Source organism: Salvelinus fontinalis, chromosome 8 (assembly GCF_029448725.1).
Source record: "Salvelinus fontinalis isolate EN_2023a chromosome 8, ASM2944872v1, whole genome shotgun sequence".
In the NCBI taxonomy this organism is placed as follows: domain Eukaryota; kingdom Metazoa; phylum Chordata; class Actinopteri; order Salmoniformes; family Salmonidae; genus Salvelinus; species Salvelinus fontinalis.
In genome coordinates, this window is record NC_074672.1 from 19043120 (window position 1) to 19062501 (window position 19382).

Consider the following 19382-nt stretch of genomic DNA (forward strand, 5'->3'; position numbering starts at 1 on the left):
ATATTTTAAGATTGTTGAATACTTCAGTTGGGGTCTCAATATGAGGTCCTAAACCTAGCATGAAAGTGCATCCTCGTAGCTGTGTGGGCTAATATAGTCAACATGTTTGCCTTGGGGTACGTTTACAAATGGAAGTGTTTTCTTCCCAAGCATAATGCAAGGCATTATCGCTGGGATATGAGATAACAACAAGACCTGGCCTATGCTAAATGTGTTTGTTTTTTAAGTACAAAGTGTTTGTTAGGAGTTAAGCCTGTGTTAAAAGATACTTAAAATTATTAAAATACAAAAGAAATGATTGTGTTGAATTGTGTTTGGGAAATAAAGATAGACATGGTTCTAAAAAAGTTGTGGTTATATTTCATTCAGTACAGAAATGTGTAGGTGGCTTAACATACCCTGTCCCGCGGCTCAACTTAAACCATAAACGGGGTAAGTTGTGCCAAGAGAACACTTTTTTTGGACAAGCTATGTTTTCAAAACTGTAATGTTTACATTAATTCTGATTATTTCCAGGGATACACAACATCCTGAAATATATGTAGATATCTTAGAAATAATACTATATTTCCCTTGACGAGGTGATGCTGAATGTAAAAAAAAATCTCAACTTACCCCTCTCCCCTAAATCTCTGTAGGTTAGACATCATATACAGTATGTGATGTCTGTCACAAACATGACATCACATATGACCATTTGTGACAGTTCAGAAGATGTAAATGCCAAATCATTTTACAAGGTAATGATTTGGGCAGTGGTGAGCAAACAAGCAGGTTGACGTTTATTGTCATGAATCTTGCCCTGGAGGCAGAACTGAGCGATTTCCACTAGATGGGCCGGCTGCAAAATCAAATTGTCGATATCGTAAGAATTCATGAAAACAAAAATATGCTTTTTTATCTTAATATAAGGTTAGGGTTAGGCATTACAGTTAGCAGTGTGGTTAAGGTTAGGGCTAAGGTTATGTTTAAAAACAGATTTTCTGACTTTGTGGCTGTGTCAGCTAGCGACCACTTTGCAGAGCTACCTCCAGGGCAACATTCCTTACAATAAATGCCAACCTGCGAACAAACAACTCTTTGTGTTGAGTTTTACTCATAAATGGCTGTCTGTCATGTTCTGATGGGTTGTCATGATGTGATGTTGCTTTAGGAAGAAACCGGTTTCCTGTATCATTGAAGCGCTGTATCATCAAAACAACTCGACAACGTAGTGGTAAAATGTCAAACTTCGCTCCTGAATTCTCAAATTACTTTAAGAATGAACAAAAGAATGACAATTATGATGAGTATACGCAGATGTACAAAAGTGTTGAGCGGACAGAAAGTAAGAATGGTAAATGACATTAGAATGAATGTTCTATTTTGCTTGTAGACACAACTTGCTTGAAGGCACAGACGATTCTGCACCATTTCACATCATTGCTATTACAGAGGTCCTCTCCATGGGAGACGGGAGTTGGAAAGACAAACTAAAGCGTGATGTAAATACTCTCGGCAGTGAAGAAGCTTCTTTCCTCCCTCCTCCTCTCCTCGTGATTTGCATTTCAAACAGCCGTTGTTTTGCATCTGTCTATTTGCATGCCATCGCATCCTTGCAGGTGGTGGCTTGTCTAACTGGGTGAGATGAAAAGCTCTCTGTGCACGTGTGTGTGTGTGTGTGTGTGTGTGTGTGTGTGTGTGTGTGTGTGTGTGTGTGTGTGTGTGTGTGTGTGTGTGTGTGTGTGTGTGTGTGTGTGTGTGTGTGTGTGTGTGTGTGTGTGTGTGTGTGTGTGTGTGTGTGTGTGTGTGTGTGTGTGTGTGTGTGTGTGTGTGTGTGTGTGTGGGGGACTGAATCTCTACACATATTGTATCAATAAGAATTCCCAAATCGAAGGCGCTTCCACTTGTCACTAGCAGCGCACATTGCTTAATGAGACAGTCAAGACAAGAGTCTCTCTCCATAAAGCCATTGGTCCAAGTTCACAGTCTATTTATTGAAACATTGTCCAGTTGTGTCTCTGCGTGTGGCTCATCCAAAACTTAGCCTGAATGCATACAGCAATCCCCAGCTCAGCATTTATCTGTCACAGAAAGACAAAGTCCCGCTGACAGAACACAATATGGAATCCCATTGAAAGACTTGCCAAGCTATATTTTTTATCTGCCCGTTAGTCTTAGGTAGGAGCTGGCTGCCATGGCTAAGCCCATCTCTGTCTCTCAGAGGACACAGTCAGGGAAGAAAGGAGGAGTACTGTATGACAAAGGCTCCTTGAGTGCCTCTTGAGTTCACATCAGTCACTCTACTCATTTGATAGGGCTGCTCATTTGCTATTGTATTCCTCATTATTTTCTGGGGACTGAAGCAGATCTTCACTTTTTTCAAAGCAAAAAATGTGTGTGATTGACAACTGGCCAGGCCGTGGCACGTTCAGGGTCTCAGTCGATTGGCTGAGATGTTTTTTTTTGCTACCGCGCCACCTGAAAAAGGAAAAAGAAGAAGAAATACAGGAACTTCCAAAAGGTCCATTAAATGCTGGGTCACCCTGAGCCAAGTCTTCTTTCCTGGGCATCATTATTTCTGCTGCAGCTAGCCTAATCCACATCTCAGACATATTTTATGTAGTTGACATGAAAATGGAAGCAAATAGTTTATTCCTCAGGAGATGTTAGATGGGTATAATATACCTGTCCAGAAAGCTTCATGTTGGATTGTTTGTTGTCAGTTTTTATTAATCAATGAATGTATGCAGCACATGTTCAGCTGATTTTCTATTCTCTTTGAGTTGACTCTCATTAGATATTTCCCTACTGCATATCAATTTGAAGCTGATAAAAGCCAAGACATATCACAGATTTGCACATTCCTCAAGTCTGTAGTTTGTCCACAGGCATTTAAGGCTGTCAGATTGAATTACATCCCATTAAGATATCTGTATCAGATGGTTTACATGTATAAAACAGTCTCATTTCATGTTTTTCTTTTGGTCCCATCTTCCACAGGATTACCAAATGAGGCTTGCTTAGCCCTCTGTGGCTGATTGGGAGCAGCAGTGTTGATTCTGCCTATGGGAGCAGTAATTGTGACTGATTGTGGGATATTTTATCATCAAAGCAAGGCTTATTGCAAGTACTGTAATCGCATGTGATGATTCCGCATAAACACGGTCATTCAATTTTTGCATTAACTAGATGTGCAAACATGGTGGGATAGAGAGAGAACAGGAGAGAGAGAACAGGGGAGAGAAAACAGGAGAGAGAAAGCGAAAGTGTGACTGCAAGTGCTTATATTTCTTCTTACTTTTATCAAAACCATCAATCATTACATTGCCTTTAGGCTATTTATTGTAATCTTTACACAGGGACCACTTTACAACAAGTATGCATCATTGGTGTCATTTCCCTGATGTGTTCGTTGTTAAAACAGATGTGTAGTTTGCTTGTCATTATATTTTATATTTCTAAGACACTTATAGATTTTATACCTTTAAAACCTTTATTTTATTTGTTTTATTTTGGGACCATGGTGTTAGTGCTGTTCTTAACACACTGTGTTCAGCTGGATTTTACGGTCTCCTGGAGCTAACATTAGCAGGCTAGCCTCGGCTAGCTCCGGCTAGCTAGATTACCTGGCTGTCACTGCCAAAGCTTGTCTCACGTCGGGACCGCTGTTTCTAACCTGAGTATAAGCATGTTAGACTCTGTTTTGGAGTCGAATTCAGAGATGGACAGTAAAGTCATAAAATGTTAGACCTGTGATATGTTTACTGTTGTGAAAAGGAAGAATTTACTGATTTATACATTTGTGAAAAGTTTAAGCAACTCGTTGCCTCAAAAGACTGGATGACTGAACTACTAGAGGAGAACAGAGTCTTGCTGTTTTGATGCAACACTTCTAAATTACCGAGAGGATAATTGAGGGTGGTCTATGAGATTGGGCTACTCTGGAGTAGCTACTGAGGATACCACCTTGGACCATTTTCCCGTATTAACACATCCCACCGACAAGATCGGGAGGACTACTGCGTCTTGCTCTACACCTTCGGGGGCAAAGTGGAATCGAGTTAGAAGAAGGAAAGAAGGAATATTCCAACGTATCCTCCGTCTGCCCTCTCGCCAAGACCTGCAGCTCTCAAACTGTTTCGCGGCCCTGACCCCGGCCCTCCTACAAGGCCCTCCACCGCTCCCCGACCACTCCACCGCAGTACCTAGCGAAAGCCAAGCCACTGCCTCCGTGCAGCCTGGGAATCCACAACCTGCCTCTGGGGCTGAGGGTAGCCTGGCGGGTAGGAGAGTTGGGCCAGTAACCAAAAGGTTGCTAGATCAAATCCCCAAGCTGACAAGATAAAAATCTGTCGTTCTGCCCCTGAGCAAGGCAGTTAACCCACCATTCCCTGGGTGCCGTAGATGTGTATGTCAAGGGCAGCCCTCCACATCTCTCTGATTCAGAGGGGTTAGGTTAAATGTGGAAGACTCATTTTAGTTGAATGCATTCAGTTGAAAAACTGACTAGGTATCCCCCTTTCCTAGTGTGGCCATTGTAGGGAGTTCTATAGTACGGATGTGGTGGTTGCCGGAGCAAGTACATTCTGCTTTACTGGTGCTAGGGTGCGTGATATTACTCGGGAGCTTACGGTCATTCTAGACCGAAACCCTGAGCTTCAAACGGTGATCGTGCATGCCGATACTAATGACATCAAGCTGCGGCAATCGGGGGAGTTGAGACGGGACACCTTATGGACAGGCTAATGGATACTGGCAAGAGGATTGTCCTTTCTGGCCCTATCCCAACAGACGGTTCTGGAGGTAAATCTGCTGTCGAAACTCTGCCCCGAAAAAGCATTGGATTTTATTGATTTATCCACTTTTATCGATTTGTTTTGGGAGCTACCTCAGTTCTTAAAATGAGATGGCTGACATCCGAAAAGAAGAGGAGCTAGAATGCTGAGTTTAACATTGCACATGCACTAAACAAGTGGTAGGATATAGATCACTTTCTGAGTCAAAATGCAAGCCAAGATCTAACGCTCAGATGTTTTGAGAACATGACTTAAAAAACGTAAGCCTATGCAACATTAACCTATTAAAAACAGTTCTGTAGCAAGGAGGATTATGCAGTAGGCTATAGGCCCAATACATTATCACTGCATATTGGCTATGCTTGAATTGTCCTGCCAATTCTGTTGTTCTCAGACCATTTAGAAATTATATTTTTTAAATGTTGGTATATGATCACACTGGTAATAGATCATTTGTTGTATTACTTGTGATGCTCAGCTACTGTAAGTGAGCATAATATTTATTTATTTTACTGGACTGATGGCCTGCATCTGATGGTCAGTCTGGGGGGGGGGCAGCAGTGAGGCTGATCTTCACCCAACTCACCATCCCTCCTCTCTCCCTCCCTCCGCTGAGAAATGGGAACACAGTCTTCCAGCTGATGGCAAAACTTAAGAGGCACTGCATTATTTCTGCTTCATGCACCAATTCATGTTGTTAGTCTTATGACCAGAGAAAGTGAAATATTCCTCGGTATTAAAAAAGTAACAAGGCAATAATAATAACAACGCAAGCTTATTGGAACACTATGCTATACTCAATCCTTTCAGCTGCAGTGCTGGTTGTAGCATTTTATGGCTTATAAAAGTGTTGAACAAAGTGTTGATAGGGCTGAATAAAAACTTGGACTTACTCATAAAAACAGCAGCTCTGAGCTGTATTCATTGAGTATCTCTCTAGTCATGGTTTTACAAGTATTGAAATCTCACAGTATCAACTTTGCTGTACGTTCAAGGTTTTCTTTTTACAGTCTATGGCTTGAGGGAACTGTGCAGAAACGTGATCTGAGCTATCTGATTGGCCAGTGGTAGACCTATAGGTGTTCTACCTTCAGACACATGAAATGATTCAAAATAGAAATAATTTTCCTTCCCGGCGCTAGGGCTGCTGAATGAAGTGCACCTACCGCCAACAGCATTAAATGAATAAAAACAATAGGAACACAAGGCTTTATCGTTGGGTTTTTTACAGAAATGTTTGGTGATCGACTAGCAATGCCTTGGAGATCGCGATCGACCGGTTGGTGACCACTGCTGTAGAGAATGATGCAGAATAATTAACTTTGACTTTTTACATGACAATTGTTTCCTAGCCAACCCTCAGCTAAGAACTTTTTTAACTTCTCATTCTACTCTAAATGTGCAACAGCCTGGTTTTAAAACCTGGACATAGCACAGTTGCAAATGCTACTCTTGTTCTTTGATGTATTAAATTGCTTAAATCATAAAAACCATTGTGCTGCCTAACTTATAGACCTTTCAAAGGCCTTTGAAAGTGTTGACCATTACATTCTCATTCAAAGGCTGACTGAAATAATTCGCAAGTGGTTTGAGAATGATCTGTCTGATAGGACATAATGCTTGATTTCTGATGGTGTCAAGTCTAGTTTCCTGGATATTACGAAAGCTGTGCCTCAGGTGTTGGTATTGGGACCTGTTCTCTTTAAAATGTATAAAAATAATATTGGTCTATGCGTTAAAACTTGTAATATTCATCTGTATGCAGACGACACAGTTATGTATGCCATTGCCCCAACTGTTGACCAGGCTAAGTCAAAGCTGCAACCTTGTTGTCTTACAGAAAGCCCTTGTTGTCTTACAGAAAGCCCTTGTTGTCTTACAGAAAGCCCTTGTTGTCTTACAGAAAGCCCTTGTTGGTTAAAAATGTTTGCTTTATGTAGGTTGACTACAAATTTATTCATTAGATAGGTCTCCCATCAATCGGGTTCACGCCTACAAATATCTGGGCATTTGGATTGACAAAGATTTCATGTTTAAAAAACCTACGGATGAGCAAGTTAAAAATGTAAGATTTAAAGTGGGCTTCTTTTTTTAGAAATAGATCTTGCCTCTCCCTAAATAGCAGAAGCAGATTGTACAGTCAGCTTTCTGACAGTTCTTGACTATGGTGACATCATTTACCAGATTGCACAGCTTTAAAGCACCTCATTGCTGGAACCAACTACAAAAAACATTACAATGTTCTGGTGCTGCTCAGGCAATTTAAAATATTGACTGGGGACCATCTTACTGAGGAATGTAATCGTTTTTCTTTAATATATGCGTTGTGCTGTGTTTTACTTTTTTTATATTGTATTTGATTTTTGATTTGTCTTATGAAACTGTATATGCAGAGCTCCTCTGTGAAAGAGACCCTGGTCTCAATGGTGACTCCCTGCTTAAATAATAATATAATAAATATATATTTTTTAAGATACATTTTCTAATAGGCTGGTTTCATTACCTTCAACTGTAATAATGCATGAAGTCATATGAATTTGATTTCCTTTGCTGTCCCTTCACATATACTCACCTTGGTGGTCTTGACTTTGTTTCCAGAGCTGCAGGACCAGCCAGTGAGATCAGGCAGTACTTTACACTCCTCTCCCTCCAGACAGGGCTGCATCTGACACCACCACTTCTGACGCACGATGGATGCTGAGGAAAACAGCACAGTGGGCAGTCAGTCACTTGAAATGAGATGAGATGCAACGTGTGGTCTGGAGAGCACTTCAATAGATGGGCGAGATAACAACTGTAACATTGAGAATATGTTGGTGCAATACAAACCCGTTGAAGTACTGAAACGCTACCATCTTATATGAAGCATCCTACCTTCAACACAAGAGGGCATTGCCCTTGTTGTCCCGGCGACCTGACCAGGGAAGCAGGAACACTTGACTGTTTGAGAGCGCTCCTCAATCTTGTTCTTATTGCAGCAGCGATGGGCAGCCACTACTTCACAGGTACCTGTCTTTACCTGTGACGAACCTGAGATAGAGGGATTAGGAAAGGTAGTTACTAACTAGCAGTAGCAGCATGCATAGAGAGGGATGAAAACAATTAAACAGCTCCTTAAAATTAGTCAAAATGATGTGAAGCTGTCTGTGCTATCATTTTAGTGCACTTTGCAAGATATGACATACTGAACTTGCCTGCCTTTCACATACTGCTTGAGTGTGAGAAGAAAAATCTAACCATACATACAAGCCAACATAAGAGATTTCAACACTACATAATTACATAATTCACATCGGTATGCACCAAGCATGCATGTAAGTAAGAGGTCTTAAGATTCTTCTGCAGTTGATTAAATGAAGCTGAAGCTTGAATAGATCTAAAAGGTATGTGACAAATGTTAAATTTACAATTCTTCACGTTTGAACTGCCATTTCTTAAATAGTTACATTTTTTTAAATTATCATAAAATTACGCCAATTCACAATTCACATATGGTCCTGCGTATAACCGCTAGGTGGCAATGCAGTTCAATCTACCGCTGTCCAGTCTACCTAACAGACAACGCTCTCCTTACTGCTGTCCCCAACCACTCAGCAAAGATGGTATTAAGGTCGTTTTAGGTTCTCTGTTTTCAATACATGGAACTTCATTTACCACTTCTCATCAATGTGATGGCTTGTTGCAATGATGTATAACAGCATGTTCATAGTACATCCAGCAATCTGTTGTTAACGCCACGTATGGTGTTTGAGAGCTCGCACTTTGTACTTGGAGAGCAATCATTGTACAATTTCACCATCAGGGCCGATACGGTTTTTAAACATGGCATCTTGTAGTCTGGTTCTAGATATGCCATTAGGGTATTGAAGCCGACATCCTCTACCATTCACAATGGCTGGATATCAACTACAATCATTTCTGTAATCAGCACTGTGATTTTCTCACTCCGTCCCTTTAACTTCTCAAAGTATTGCCATATAGGACTTCGCATCTTTCCAACTGTTAATGACAATGAGGTGTGGACCACTTTATATTGGTGTGCAAATAATTTTACAGATGCATATCTCCACCTATTTACAGCATTGTTGCGTTAGGTATTTGTTTAATTTTATACAACGGGTGGGTCTATCCTGAATGCTGATTGGTTAAAACTGCATTACAGCCTATCACCCGCTAAATCTATGACGTTGAAATGCCTATTTAGTCTGTTCCATCTGATTGCGCAATTCACTGTCTCATCAGCTCAGCCAGGCAATGTATATACTTGATCTACAATGTGAAAAGCATTAAGACATTATCTCCTATTTCTTCTAGACTAACAGTTTTCAACAGCAAAGATTTGTATAAACCTTCCTGTCTGTTTCTCCGACATTTGTAACAATATTTCAATTGTTTCAATATTGAAATTTGATCTCCAGCTGTCCCATAGTAATGAATGTGTCGGGAGTCGGGAGTCGGGTTGAGACGTCGTTTCTCAGCGTTTCTCAGCCAGTCGAAATTGTGAATCAGCTGGCATACTTTTTATGGATATATACAAAGAAATGTCAATTGAAAAAAGGTCAAAAGAAACGAAGTGCAGCTAGTTTGAAATCTTTCCATCTTCATTTTGAAGTGATTGTGTTAGCTGTGTTGTTTGCTAGCTCCTCTGAACAACAGTGTCCTGACGAGTGAGCACATTTTCTATGCCAGGCGAAGTCGCTCATCATTAGCTCATTGTTATGGATGTATCCAAAAAAATGTCACTGGAAACCAGCTTAAATGAATCCAAATGAGGCTACTTTGCTGTTATTCTGGCTTTTGACTTGACTGTAAATTAGCCGTTGTTGGCTAGCTAGCAAGCAAGGGATAAGAACGTTGCCAGCCAGTATGGCAATGGAACATTTAGAACGAATACAGAATACAGATACAGTACAAAAAGACTGAATGAGTGGGTCGCAACCGATCCGATAGAACGAACGACCAGCCGGCTTGGGTAGAACCCTAGATTTGTGTCGGGCCTATATCTTGTGGAAGGATGAAATAGTATGAATAAATTCATCAAAATAATGTTTTTAATGAAAATATGTCAATTATTATTTGAATATGTTGGTAACCTGTTGTATAATAGTGATAATGCCCTTGAAGCCGGTGTCTGGAGCATACATTGGCACGGTTTGCCGGCCATCGACTTAGTCTCGGGCCTAATAACACCCATGCCAATATATTCTATAAACACCAGCTTCTCGGGCATTATCACTTAAATAATGTTTGCCTTTATGATGATGATGATTGGGACCTGTTAGTGGTAGTTTTGTGTATGTATGTATGTTTTCTTAACGTTAACGATCCCAAATTCGTTCAAACATTTAAACATCACACCCTTAACATTTACACAGTATCAGTGTTCACATCCATTTAGATTCTGGAGCAACAGAGCCCCCATGTGGATTTAAGAAACATCACAGGGAACACAGTCAAAATGGAGGAAGTAAAGGAGAAAGTGAACGAGACTACGACCAAAAGGGAAAAGCAGCATTCACAGAACTCCCTTTCAGTCATTGCAAAGTTCTCTAATTTCAAATTAGAAAATATACAATAAAATGTAGGTATTCAATAATTTTTTCAGAATCTGTATGAATGTAATAAGAGATTTTGACGTTGAGGATTGTGACCTTTTGACATGTTAAGTTATTTATACGTGTTACGTTATTTATTTATGCCACATTCAGAGGGAACACTGCATAATGCATCAATATTAGTTGCCACTTGAGTTTCAATTACTGCAATAACCTTATTTTAACACAAGATTTGTTCATACATTTCTGTAAATGACCCGTTTCTTATTTATGAACGTATACATAAATATTAAAGTATTATGTAGTCCCCTCCCACAGTAGCTGTAGAAACACCACGAGTCTGGCAAGACAGATACAGTAATTGTAGCATCAGCACTTGTGTTTACTTCCTACCATGAAGACCACAAACACCTATTTTCACCTCATTAGTGTTGGCCGTGCTTAATTCCCAGAGGAGCTGGGAGTTCTGGTGACCAGGGGCCATAATGAGTCCAGTGGGGACCAGTGTTCACTGGTATGAATGGTTCTGGGACTTACCTGACTGCCCCCTGGAGCTGTGGTTGCCGGTGGACACTGGTTTGCAGTAGAGGATCACTATGCAGAGCAGGAGGAGGCCCCAATGTACTGACCACGCCATCTCACAGCTAATAACCTTCATCCGGTCAGCCAAGCAACCACAGAGACATATGTTGTTAGTGAGAAGATATGACACAGCTATCGCACAGTAATAGGGTCTGAAAACTCTGTTTGAGGTTAGAACATTCAGTATGAGATCAAAACACAAACTGTGTTTGTCAACATTTCATCAAAAAGTTGGATGAAAGCTTGATAAAAGACATACAATAGGCAACCAATGACTGTCACCTAGTGGTTATAAATCATCAAGTTCTTGGGACAAAAGGTTATGAGGAGTACAGCTCATCAGGGACATGTACCAACAATGTGAATTCACAGCCCAAACTCCAATTTGCGTTGCAGCCAGCCAAATTCAACAGTCAAAGTTAAAAACAGAACATCTAATACCCTCTATTAGAAATATCATCCACAATACTGCCACTGTGTATTTACCCATGAGAAGTATTAGACCCAGATTGTTGAGACCAGCAATTCTGACAGTACATTGCCATAGTATAGGCAGGCTTTCAGCGCTGCAGGTTTTTGTTCTTATGACACCTAATAACCTGCTCTGAAGACAATTATTTTTTCTCTGTGATTTTATTTGAAGTGATTCAACATTGAATCTGCTCATGAGTTTTCAACCTCAATAAGTATGTTTATATATATACAGTATATATATACAGTACCAGTCAAAAGTTTGAACACACCTACTCATTGCAGGGTTTTTCTTTATTTTTACTATTTAGAATAATTGTGAAGACATCAAAACTATGAAATAACACATATGGAATCATGTAGCAACCAAAAAAGTTGCAGCTCACTCACTGCGAAAATATATTTTATATTTGAGATTCTTCAAAGTAGCCACCCTTTGCCTTGATGACAGCTTTGCACACTCTTGGCATTCTCTCAACCAGCTTCATGAGGTAGTCACCTGGAATGCATTTCAATTAGCAGCTGTGCCTTGTTAAAAGTTCATTTGTGGAATTTCTTTCCTTCCTAATGTGTTTGACCCAATCAGTTGTGTTGTGACAGGGTAGGGTTGGCACACAGAAGATATCCCTATTTGGTAAAAGACCCTGTCCGTGTTATGGCAAGAACAGCTCAAATAAGCAAAGAGAAAAGACAGTCCATCATTACTTTACGACATGAAGGTCAGTCAATGCAGAACATTTCAAGAACTTTGAAAGTTTCTTCAAGTGCAGCCACAAAAAACATCAAGCTGCTATGATGGAACTGGCTCTCATGAGGACCGCCACAGGAAAGGAAGACCCAGAGTTACCGATGCTGCAGAGAATGAGTTCATTAAAGTAACCAGCCTCAGAAAATGGTAATTAACTGCACCTCAGACTGCAGCCCAAATAAATGAGTTCAAGTAACAGACACATCTCAACATTAACTGTTCAGAGGAGACTGCATTAATCAGGCCTTCATGGTCGAATTGCTGCAAAGAAACCACTACTAAAGGACACCAATAATAAAAAGAGACTTGCTTGGGCCAAGAAACACGAGCAATGGACATTAGACCGGTGGAAATCTGTCCTTTGGTCTGATGAGTCCAAATATGAGATTTTTGGTTCCAAACGCTGTGTCTTTGTGAGATGCAGAGTAGGTGAATGGATGAAATCCACATGTGTGGTTCCCACCGTGACACATGGAGGAGGAGGTGCGATGGTGTGGGGGTGCTTTGCTGGTGACACTGTCTGTGTCACCACAGCATTCTGCAGCGATACGCCATCCCATCTGGTTTGCGCTTAGTGGGACTATCATTTGTTTTCAACAGGACAATGAGTAAGGGCTTTTTGACCAAGAAATAGAGTGATGGAGTGCTGCATCAGATGACCTGGCCATCACAATCACCCAACCTCAACCTAATTGAAATGGTTTGGGATGAGTTGGACCGCAGAGTGAAGGAAAAGCAGCCAACAAGTGCTCAGATTATGTGGGAACTCTTTCAAGACTGTTGGAAAAGCATTCCAGGTGACTACTTCATGAAGCTGGTTGAGAGAATGCCAAGAGTGCAAAGCTTTCATCAAGGCAAAGTGTGGCTACTCTGAAGAATCTCAAATCTCAAATATATTTTGATTTGTTTAACACTTTTTGGTTGCTACATGATTCCGTATGTGTTATTTCATAGTTTTGATGTCTTCACTATTATTCTGCAATGTAGAAAAGAGTATACTGTATATACAATAATTCCCTTCTATTGTTTTTGACTCAATAACCTGGGCCATCTCACCCTTTAACAACCCTCTCTCTGAGCTGAGCACTTCTATCCCACAAACCCCCTCCCCCAAATATAACAGCAACTGTTCCAAACCAAAGTAGTCCCAGAAAAACTAGGACAAGGGTTTCTTCTTTTACATTTAATTACAGTGATGAATAATGCACAAAGGAAGAAGCATATCAGGAGAATTGACTGAGGTATTTTTAACTACCATCTGTTCTTCAACAAGGTCTTAAACCTGTTACTGTCTGTCTGTCTGTCTGTCTGTCTGTCTGTCTGTCTGTCTGCAGTAGGTAGCCTACCACAGTGTGATGTAGCTCACCAAGGTAATCACATATCAAACACCACAGTGAGCAGGCAGGTTATCACATTACCTCTCGGTGACCAGATGAACAAGACTAGCACTAAATAGACAACAATGCTTTTGTCATACACCCACTTCAATTCAAACAAATCAAATAATTATTTCCCTCAAGATCCATATTGTATCTGCTTTCATTGTGATTTAAAAAAATCAGCAGCAAGGTGAGGTCCCTCAGCCAGTCACCTGTCAAATGCAATATTAAAAAGAAAATATGCATTGATATTAGGCCTACAGTATCTCAAAGACTGTGTTGATCAACCCCTGGGGGGAATATAGCTATTTACCACTGCTGGCAAGGATGTTATTGCTTGATCAAAATCATTTTTAAGAGACAATAAAGAAAACAACATTTATGAGATAATTTAATCCCAGACAATTATCACTAGACACATAGATAATTCCTTGTGAACTAAAATAGCCTGGCATTACAAAATGTGACACAATACACGAGTTGGGCTGTACAGTGATTGATTATGTCCACAGCAGTATCTATCTAAAGGGCAAGTAGTAGTATGTGTATGTTTGTGTGGTGGTTGTGGTGATGTTGAATTTATTACACCCATTTCCCTACATTTAGCCTGGTAATCACAGTTTCTAATCTAAATAGAAGCAAAGTCAATAAACTTAGAAAACCAACATTTCCATGTTATTTGGAATTTAATCCACAATGCTGCAGCTGCCACATCATTGGACCGACAATTGTTTGCAGATAAAGCAGTCTGTCATTTACTGAGACCTAGTTAATTTTATCACATTCGTGAAATAATGGATCGAATTAAGATATAGTCATCACTCACTTACCTTTGTCTTAGTCTTACAAATTATAGCCATATATATTTGTGATGCGAAAGTGGCTACTTTCCTGATATGAAGTTGCGGTCCATCCACCTGACAGTTTATAAATCATTATCATATGCATGATAAATTACACTTTGATCTATCTGTTCCTATCTTTCTTTGCTTTTACATAGCTAGCTTCGTACTAACCCCTAACAACTATGGTTCCTAGTGAGACGTCTGTAGTGTAGAGAAAGTATTATCCACATCGATGCGCAATAGGCGTGGAATAACGGTTGAAAAACAGATCCCTCCTAGATAATTATTGGTTTCCGTTTAGTTTGTTTCTCTTCCGTAGTCCGCCTCTCGTTTGGTGTAAAAACTGAGACGAAAAACCGTGTGACACGTTACTCCACTCCAGACTTTTGCTTTGAACAAGATACAGTCCGAGGTGGAAAGAGAAAAGAAAGAGAACTTTCACTGCTGTTGAAATGTATTCCATCCCAGGCTTCAGAGATGTCCTCTTATTATTGATAGACTAATAGACTAAACATTCAGGTTAGGTATCATATCTGCATGCAGTCGCCAGTGGGCAAAATGTGTGATTGGTACGTCCTTCCCCAGAGCTAAATTACACCACAACTGAGGGCACAAGAGACCAGTTTTCACATGATAGGCCTACTGACTGCTTAGCACGCCAGGGGGCTTTCTCATCATTAAAAAACTTAATCAAGAATCCATCTGTTCCCAGACCACACCAAACCTCATTCATTATGATGCGTAAGGAAGGCTTTAGGAGCTTATGCTGATTGAACACAGTGGTAGCGTGTGTGGTTACATTTTATTCACCAGCTCACTCACTGCGGGGTTTGAATGACAAAATATCCGGGGGTGTTCCAATTTAAACCCCATCTTGCTAAAGAAAGTGTGAACTGTAATGTGGTTTATTGTAGTGGAAAAGTAAGGAGTTGGTCACCATTGTATTACGCGCAATAAGATCCGCACCATGGGTGGAACCCAATAACGAGGAATAGTGGGGAGTTACTTCTGCATCCTCCTGCGACAAGGATATTGGTCATCAACCGAGGTAAAGACAGTTTCAAATAGGATATTCGACGGATATTCGCGCTTTCAAACCTCAATAGCTTTCAAACCACTTGATCCACAGACTCCAAATAAGTGTCATGATGTTGGAGAAATTGCGCACACCATTGCACATGTCTTGATAATGACTTGATATTTGAGTGCATTCACAACAAGCCACCTGCAGACAACTTACAAAATGCAATAGTGCATTTGAGGGTTCCTTTTTCTGATGAATATAGTTATTTGATGCATAGCCTACTATTTCTAACTGGGAAAATAAATTCCTGCGTCTTTTGTGAGTAAAATCCTTTTTCCAAAATTGATTTAGATACATTTTTGTGAAGAGGTATGAGGGTTGTGATATGGGTCATTTAATAGTAAAATCATTTAAGGGATCAATACATTTCTATATTGCTTCCCCAGTATCTGCATGAACCATCAGGCCAAGTGTTTTTGGTTGACCCTGCTGGACAGAAGAGAAAGAGGAATTGGAACACGCTGCATTCAAATTCAGGTCTTAGTTATTCCATTGTACTGGATTTAATACATATTAGCATTTTACATACATTCATAAGTGTAATAATTTTTTATGACATACTATGAAAAACTCTCTTGGCTGCTGGCTCTGTCACTTTCAGACATGCACAGAGCCGACTGAAAGGGGAAGGGTAGCTCTTGACTTGAACCACAGGGGTTCTCTGTAAAGAGAGCGTAATCCAAAAGACACAGACACACCCCTTGACATTCAATTGGCACCTTTGACCTGTATGTATTCTCTCCTGATTGGCTCTGTGGTGCAAAGTCTGGCAGTCTGACTAAAGTGACACACAGTAGCAGTTTACCAAATAAGAAGTCAAGAAGATCAAAAAGTAGATTTTTGTAAGGGTGTATTACGTCCTGTGCTGGCCCCATTGTCATATCCATTCTGGATTCTGAGTGGGAAAATCATAGCTGAAAAATGCCTCTATGTATGTGTATACATTTTCCGCCAACACAGAACTGCCAAAGGGAGTGGAGTTTCAATCTACTGCAGAGACAGCCTGCAGAGTTCTGTCATGCTATCCAGGTCTGTGCCCAAACAGTTCGAGCTTCTACTTTTAAAAATCCACCTTTCCAAAAATAAGTCTCTCACTGTTGCTGCTTGTTACAGACCCCCCCCCCTCAGCCCCCAGCTGCGCCCTGGACACCATATGTGAATTAATTGCCCCCCATTTATCTTCAGAGTTTGTACTGTTAGGTGACCTAAACTGGGATATGCTTAAGACCCCGGCCGACATACAATCTAAAATAGATGCCCTCAATCTCTCCCAAATTATCCTGGAACCTACCAGGTACAACCCCAAATCCGTAAACTCGGGCACCCTCATAGATATCATCCTGACCAACCTGCCCTCTAAATACACCTCTGCTGTCTTCAACCAGGATCTCAGCAATCACTTCCTCATTGCCTGCGTCCGTAATGGGTCAAACGCTCCCTAGAAAACACTTCAGCGAGCAGGCTTTTCTAATTGACCTGGCCCGGGTATCCTGGAAAGATATTGACCTCATTCCGTCAGTAGAGGAGGCCTGGTTATTCTTTAAAAGTGCTTTCCTCACCATCATAAATAAGCCATCCCCATTAAAAAAATGTAGAACCAGGAACAGATATAGCCCTTCGTTCACTCCAGACCTGAATGCCCTTGACCAGCACAAAAACATCCTGTGGTGTACTGCAATAGCATCGAATAGCCCCCGCAATATGCAACTTTTCAGGGAAGTTAGGAACCAATATACACAGGCAGTTAGGAAAGAAAGGCTAGCTTTTTCCAACAGAAATTTGCATCCTGGACCCCTACAAGCTGGGCTAGACCATCTGGACCCTCTCTTTCTAAAATTATCCGCCGCAATTGTTGCAACCCCTATTACTAGCCTGTTCAACCTCTCTTTCGTATCGTCTGAGATCCCCAAAGATTGGAAAGCTGCCGCAGTAATCCCCCTCTTCAAACTGGGAGACACTCTAGACCAAAACTGTTACAGACCTATATCTATCCTACCCTGCCTTTCTAAGGTCTTTCGAAAGCCAAGTTAACTAACAGATCACCGACCATTTCGAATCCCACCATACCTTCTCCGCTATGCAATCTGGTTTCCGAGCTGGTCATGGGTGCACCTTAACCACGCTCAAGGTCCTAAACGATATCATAATCGCCATCAACAAAAGACAATACTGTGCAGCCGTATTCATCGACCTGGCCAAGGCTTTCGACTCTGTCAATCACTGCATTCTTATCAGTAGACTCAACAGCCTTGGTTTCTCAAATGACTGCCTCGCCTGGTTCACCAACTACTTCTCAGATAGAGTTTAGTGTGTCAAATCGAAGGGCCTGTTGTCCGGACCTCTGGCAGTCTCTATGGGGGTGCCACAGGGTTCAATTCTCGGGCCGACTCTTTAATCTGTAAACATCAATGATGTCGCTCGTGCTGCTGGTGATTCTCTGATCCACCTCTACGCAGACAACACCATTCTGTATACTTCTGGACTTTCTTTGGACACTGTGTTAACTAACCTCCAGACGAGCTTCAATGCCATACAACTCTCCTTCCGTGGCCTCCAACTGCTCTTAAATGCAAGTAAAATTAAATGCATGCTCTTCAACCGATCGCTGCTCGCACCTGCCCGCCCGCCTAGCATCACTACTCTGGACGGTTCTGAATTAGAATATGTGGACAAATACAAATACCTAGGTGTCTGGTTAGACTGTAAACTCTCCTTCCAGACTCATATTAAGCATCTCCAATCCAAAATGTAATCTAGAATCAGCTTCCTATTTTGCAACAAAGCATCCTTCACTAATGCTGCCAAACATACCCTCGTAAAACTGACTATCCTACCGATCCTTGACTTCGGCGATGTCATTTACAAAATAGCCTCCAATACTCTACTCAGCAAATTGGATGCTGTCTATCACAGTGCCATCCGTTTTGTCACCAAAGCCCCATATACTACCCACCATTGCGACCTGTATGCTCTCGTTGGCTGGCCCTCGCTTCATATTACTCGCCAAACCCACTGGCTCCAGGTCATCTATAAGTCCTTGCTAGGTAAAGCCCCGCCTTATCTCAGCTCACTGGTCACCATAGCAACACCCACCCGTAGTACGTGCTCCAGCAGGTATATTTCACTGGTCATCCCCAAAGCCAATTCCTCCTTTGGCCGACTTTCCTTCCAGTTCTCTGCTGCCAATGACTGGAACGAATTGCAAAAATCACTGAAGCTGAAGACTCATATCTCCCTCATTATCTTTAAGCATCAGCTATCAGAGCAGCTTACAGATCATTGCACCTGTACATAGCCCATCTGTAAATAGCCCATCTAACTACCTCATCCCCATATTGTTATTTATTTTATTTATATATATATATTTTTTCTCCTTTACACCCAGTAGCTCTACTTGCACATTAATCTTCTGTACATCTGTCACTCCAGTGTTTATATGCAAAATTGTAATTATTTCTCCACTACGGCCTATTTATTGCCTTACCTCCCTAATCTTACTTCATTTGCACACACTGTATATAGACTTTTCTGTTGTGTTATTGACTGTACGTTTGTTTTTTCCATGTGTAACTCTGTGTTGTTTTTTTGTGTCACACTGCTTTGCTTTATCTTGGCCAGGTCGCAGTTCTAAATGAGAACTTGTTCTCAACTGGCTTACCTGGTTAAATAAAGGTGTCACGATCGTGTGGCGGATTGATGGACCAAAACGCAGCTTTAGGAAAATAAGCCATCTTCTTTTATTTTAAAGATGACGAAAAATAAACACGAAACACTTAATACAAACTAACAAAACAACAAACGATCGTGAAGCTAATAAACGTCGTGCACATACACAGGCTACAAACGTTCTGACATAGACAACTACTCACAACCAATGAGAGCCTATGGCTACCCTAAATAAGGCTCCCAATCAGAGACAACCGAAATCAGCTGTCTCTAA

General features: G+C 41.0%; 1 protein-coding gene across 1 annotated transcript; it reads right to left on the reverse strand.

Annotated features, from left to right (window-relative positions):
• Positions 1-1743: 1743 nt before the first annotated feature.
• On the reverse strand, positions 1744-14948 carry LOC129860814 (chemokine-like protein TAFA-2). Its single transcript, XM_055931601.1, has 5 exons — positions 14344-14948; positions 10871-10985; positions 7653-7808; positions 7351-7475; positions 1744-2460 (listed from the first exon to the last, which is right to left on the reverse strand). The coding sequence occupies exons 1-5, from the start codon at positions 14371-14373 to the stop codon at positions 2449-2451; spliced, it is 438 nt and encodes a 145-aa protein (XP_055787576.1). The 5' UTR covers positions 14374-14948; the 3' UTR covers positions 1744-2448.
• Between the last annotated feature and the right edge of the window lie 4434 nt (positions 14949-19382).

Coding starts and splice junctions, on each gene's coding strand:
- LOC129860814 (XM_055931601.1), bottom strand. CDS start 14,373: ATGGCTATAATTTGTAAGACTAAGACAAAG. Junction 7,809..10,870: donor CAGCTCCAGGGGGCAGTCAG/GTAAGTCCCAGA, acceptor CCTCTATCTCAG/GTTCGTCACAGGTAAAGACA. Junction 7,476..7,652: donor AATGCCCTCTTGTGTTGAAG/GTAGGATGCTTC, acceptor TGTTTTCCTCAG/CATCCATCGTGCGTCAGAAG.